This window comes from Diachasma alloeum, unplaced genomic scaffold (assembly GCF_001412515.2).
Source record: "Diachasma alloeum isolate Michigan unplaced genomic scaffold, Dall2.0 Dall_scaffold_01114, whole genome shotgun sequence".
NCBI classification, from domain to species: Eukaryota; Metazoa; Arthropoda; class Insecta; order Hymenoptera; family Braconidae; genus Diachasma; species Diachasma alloeum.
In genome coordinates this window covers 6,465-11,963 of record NW_021681225.1, presented here as the reverse complement: position 1 = coordinate 11,963, position 5,499 = coordinate 6,465, and the positions used below count along the sequence as shown (strand labels likewise).

The 5,499-nt window shown below is 38.0% G+C and overlaps 1 protein-coding gene across 1 annotated transcript in view; it reads right to left on the bottom strand.

Annotated features, from left to right (window-relative positions):
• Positions 1-5,147, bottom strand: part of LOC107045893 (importin subunit alpha) — an 11,404-nt gene extending 6,257 nt beyond the window's left edge. The window contains exons 1-4 of the mRNA XM_015268300.1: positions 4,906-5,147; positions 4,716-4,782; positions 4,298-4,378; positions 1,368-2,435 (exon numbers count right to left, since the gene is read on the bottom strand). Of these exons, the coding sequence (XP_015123786.1) occupies positions 1,368-2,435; positions 4,298-4,363 (1,134 nt within the window). The 5' untranslated portion in view covers positions 4,364-4,378; positions 4,716-4,782; positions 4,906-5,147. The remainder of the gene's footprint in view (positions 1-1,367; positions 2,436-4,297; positions 4,379-4,715; positions 4,783-4,905) is intronic.
• Between the last annotated feature and the right edge of the window lie 352 nt (positions 5,148-5,499).

Below are 5,499 nucleotides of genomic sequence, written 5' to 3'. Positions count from 1 at the left end.
TGAATTGGCCGCCTAGCTTGATGCCCAAATCGTGAAAATCGATTTTTCGCCGAAAATATTTGAGCAGAAAATTTTTGGTTCGCGCAGAAAAAAAGCATGTAAAAAGCTCATAATTTTGAGCTATTGACCGACTCATTCTGAGTACCCTGGCCGCCCAGCTTGACGGAGCTCCAAAAAATGTCCTTATACCAGAAGTTTTTAATTTTTAATTCCAGTTCCCATATTTGTTTTTTGTTTCTCTTTTTCTATTGAATTCTTGTATTTTGGCACTTACGTTACTTTTCTATACAGCTAACGATATTTATTCGATCTATTCTCAATTATCCTCTCCTCAATTTAACATAGTATCGTCAGTGACCGAGTCAGGGAACTCTTAAGGATAATCGGGCGAGCCCGGAGGGTTAGAAAAAAAGTAGCCATTTTTCTCTTTTATTTTTTACGTATTCTTTAAATGATGGAAAAGGCGTGTGCAAAGTTTCAGACTGCTCGGGAACATGGTTAATTTATTATGATTTTTTGAAAAAGTGGTCATTTAACCCGTGATCTTATGGAAATAAAAAAAAAACTGCAAAACCCAAAGAAAAAAAGCAGCCAAAGTCATGAAACTTTAGACACATTTAGAACATGTGATCAATGATTTTTTGAGTGAAAAAGATTGTCGCCTAGGAGCATTGTTTATTAATAATAGCGAAAAAAGTACTGAAAAATGAAATTTCTGTGCACGCACGTCTCAAGTACCGATCGGGTGGGGGTAGCGCGGTCAATTTAAACGTCTCTTGAGAAAGAGCGATGAAACGTTGTGATTGGAGCTCCCTCGAACCAGTGGTACCAGCTCCTGGTGAAAAAAAAAACACTACCAACGATGTCGCCACTTTTTTGCATGGATTAATATTTTTTCATTTATAAAAAAAAAACAATCTGAAAACCATTCAATGCGTGGAACAGATGCAAATAAATTTGATTAGCTCCAAAAAAAAATTTTAACCGGAGATACTCCCTAATATTGCCTGAATTTTGAATCCGAATGGGAAAAAATTTTTGTTCAGCGATTGGGTTTCTGCAGGAAAACAATAGAAATCCCTCCGCCTCACCTCCTACATTTCCTCCTCGCCCGATTATCTTTAAGAAACGGGACCCTGTTATGGAAAAGTATTATTTCCAATGACTTAGAAGTATTTTTGAGTGGATGTTCTTGGCTTCAAAGAAAGTATCAGTTTGTAGTTTCTATTCAACTTTGTTTATCACAATAAATATATAGGATCGCATGGATTTTCGGCTAAATGTAAAGCGGATTCCATAACCGGGTCACTGAAAGTATAAGATCCTTTTCTTACCTTTCAAATGTGAGGAAAAAAAATTCCACTTACCGTAGCAAGAACATGAATGAGAGGGGGGAGAATTCCAGCATTAATAACATGCTGGATCTGCTCATGATTCCCAGCAGTGATATTGCTGATGGTCCAGGCAGCCTCCTTGACGATATTCACCCTCTTATGCTCCAATAATCGCTTCAAATTGGGCAGTCCTCCAGCATTGATAATGGCATCGGTCTGGGTATCATTACCAGTGACAATATTCCCCACAGCCCTCAATGCAGGTGACAAAACTGTAGCTTCGGGGGATGCAAGAAGTGCGACAAGCTTAGGGACAACTCCAGAGTCAACCACGGCTTGAATTTTGTAGTTCTCACCATCAGTCAGATAGGATAGAGCCCAACAGGCATCCGCCAGAATGTCAGGGTCATCACCAGTAAGCAGACGATTGAGAACAGGCAGGGCCAACTTGACAATCTCAAATGATGGTGGTGGATTTTTATTTCTGCATAAATTAGAGATTGTCCAGACGATGTTCCTTGTGAAGGATACTGAGGTGTCGGTCTTTATGAGATTCAACAGTAATGGCATAGACTGTTCCTCCAATACCTGATCACGAGCTTCAGGACCATCTCCAGCAATATTCCCAAGAGCCCAGACTGCCTGCTCCGCTACATTTTTTGCTGGTGATTTCATTAACTCCACAAGCTTGGGAATAGCTCCATTGCTAGCAACAATCATTGTCTGCTCTGATGTACCCGAGGCCACGTTGGTCAACGCCCAAGAAGCCTCGAACTGAAGTGCTGGATTGTGGTGATAGGAGAGGAATTCGATGCATCGTGGAACAATTCCTTTAGAGATCATTATGTCAATGGGTGGGTGCTTCTCACGTGACAGCATTTTTCTGCAGGCTTGTGTCGCTTGCAGCTGTAGTACTTCATCGAGTCCATTCATTCCCGCGACTATCTCGTCGATGGACATGCCTATGGGAGACTGGACATGCTCGTCTGGTGATTTTAAGGGCTCAGGCTCGATTGTCAAGTTGCGACGTTTTAGGAGCTGATCATCACGACGTGCTTTACGAAGTTCTACTGATACCTCATTGCGTCTCCTGCGAGCATCCTGGTGATGGAGAAAAATTATTGAAGGGGATTCAATAAAATGATTTTTGTGCAATACCAGCCTGAGAAGTTCATTTTTCGGAATGGTTTAGTGGCCGTAAAGTGTTTGTTTTCCGCAAAAACTGTATAAAGTTCAGAGGTCGCGCGATGTATAATCACGTAAATGTCACTCTTAGTTTGAGAGGCAATTCTATCCAATCGTGAATAAAAAAGTGGGACTATTGGCTGATCATTCATGCCTACTTCTTCCAAATATCAATATGAATCAAGAGTTGTTCCTGAACATTCTGCGCGAACAAATTTCTATCGAGGTTTATATCTCCTCTGTGAAATTCCATAATGACAAACGAAACAATCCTGAAGGTAAAACGGGAGGAAAAATGAGCAAAATAATCCGAATGTTCAAAAGTTCTCAACTGTCAAACGGGAAAATGGGCAGAATAATAAGAAGGGTCAAACAGCAGAAACGGGCGGAGTAGTTTCTCGAGGGTGAAACGCTCTCAAAGGTTAAACGAAATAATCAGAAGAACAGAATGATCCTAAGGATCAAGCGATCTTTGCGCTTTATCCTCATTGACACTTAAGATCACAATGCTCGTCAAATTATATCGCCTTGAGGGATTCTAAGGAAAAAAGCTGCTGAAGTATTTTTCACAGTCAAAACGAAGGGTGTCGTGGCATTTTCTCCTTGAAACCATAATTACCAAGATAATTGTGAAGTATTTCAACGCCGAAACAACATTTTCGCGACAGAATGACATTTTGTGCTTATCTACAGAAATCCTAATTCGCACATTCCAATTACGTAATGTACATATTGAATTCTGCTAAATTGTTGGATATCATTCCAAGTACACATTGTACAACTGAAACATATGATTGTTTAATTTATCGTAGGCAACTAGACATCTATAATTCAAGTATAATTGAAATGGTGTAATTTTTAAAAAATGTAAAATCTATAAAACTTGGGCCAAAATTAATGGTCTTTTCTTTCAATTCCACATGTTCAAATTACGCCTGTCAAATTGCACCCAATTTTGAATTCTACAATGCGGAATTCAAATTGCACAATGCATAATTTGATTGGAATATTTTTATTTTGTAGAACTCGATTTGTATATAGTTCAACTAGAATGCGGGGAGTGCAGCTTCTGTAGACAATGTCTTACGAAAGTTTATCCAAAACTGCGAGCACTCAAAAGCTTTTTTGCGAATTATAGAGAAAGTTATCTTTTTGGTATTCAAAGAAATGTTCATCCCTTAACCCGCTGGACATATCATTCGGACATAAAAGAGACACTATGCATCGGATGTAGGCGCTAGCATATGAGTTATATAAGGCTCAAAGTGTCAAATATCTGCATTATTTCGCTGAATACCGAAGGTTTTTCCTTGGCAAGTGGATTCAGTATAATTTTTGCATTGCTCCCTATTTCTATTTCGATTTCTGAAGTCTGACAGTAGATGAATTATCAATTCGAAGATGAAATCCATGAGAGCCTGGGTATAACAAAAAATTGTTTATTTAATTTCATCAGATACATTGGATTCATATATTCCTCCATCAATTTAAAAAATGGCACAATTTTCCTTGAACGTGAAAAAAAATCATTTTTGGAAAATGGGTAAATATCCTCAATGTAAAACATCAAATATGTCTAACAATAAAGGGACTTGATTATGCGTAATAGGTCATTCTGTAGAGAAAATGTGGTGCCGCTAACTCATAAGAAATGAGACAAAAAGGAATGAACCCATGGATTTGTTATGAAGCAAAATCAATTGAATGTATAAAAAAAGGAAATAAATGATTCAATTCAACTGAACATTCGATGACATTGGAATGACATTGAAATATACCTCAGACTTGAAATTATTCTTGAACTTAGCCAAACGACTGTTGTGGTTAGCCTCGGGAGCCGGCATGATGGCAACAATGACCTGAAACAGAAATAAAACGTACGAAATAAATACAAACTCCCAATATCCAGACAAAACTCAATAGTATTTGGTATTTGGTAAGCATCAACATGATTAAATAAATTCTCTCGAAATTATCGAAAATCACTGAATATCCAATTATAAAATACAAATAAATAAAAAAAAACATATATATGAACAACCACTGTCTCTCAGGAATGTGAAATTTCAGTATGTTACTAATATAAATCGCTTGTAACAGGAATTATTTAATTCGTATGGCATTGCACCTTTGAAATCGTTTTGATATTGTAACAAATGAAAGAATAAAATAATTAAAACCAAATTTACGGCTTACCGAATCAATGAGCAATGAAAGATCGAAAAAAAGTAGGGTCCTTTGTCTTTCCTCAACTGCCGAAGCCCTTGAAAATTTTAACGGTTAGACTCACAATTTTTTTTTTGCGGTTTGGAAGGTCACCTCATTCATTCGTTCATGGTGAATACTTCGAAGAGTGAGTTTGAAGTGATTATGAATTGAAACTCACCTTGTAATCACGAATAAATATGAAATAATTCGATGAAATAATAATCGCGACCAGCGCGACAGAATTGCGGCAATGTATATATATAGCGGGTAGTGGCCGACCGTCTTCAAATGTGAAATGCACAGCAATTTCTTATTATGTGCAATTTGTGTGGGCTGCGTGTGTGTGGGGGCCTCTACAGTCGTACCCAAAGAGGATTGACTAAAGTAGAGGTTCAGACAGAGATAATAGGGGAGATTGCTCAGGCTTATGGGAACTATTCGATCAGAGATTATAGGGGAGATGAACAGGGCCAATGTAAAGTGTTCAACAACAAAAATCGTAGCGGTGGCGCATGGACTACGATGGAGCGTACGGAACTGTTGGTATGATAGGGCCCGAGCATAAATTTGTCGATAACCGGAAAGGGGTTCTCAATACGGTAGCTCCTCGCATTTTGTAATAATTGTCAGGAATGTAAAATCGAACATATTATAATCAATAGTATAATGAATGCACAATCTAATGATCTAAAAGTCTTTTCCTTTTTCTCGACATATTTATCATTGACACGTAGGTCAAAAAATTCATAGAAAATCCCAGCGCTGTCGCTGG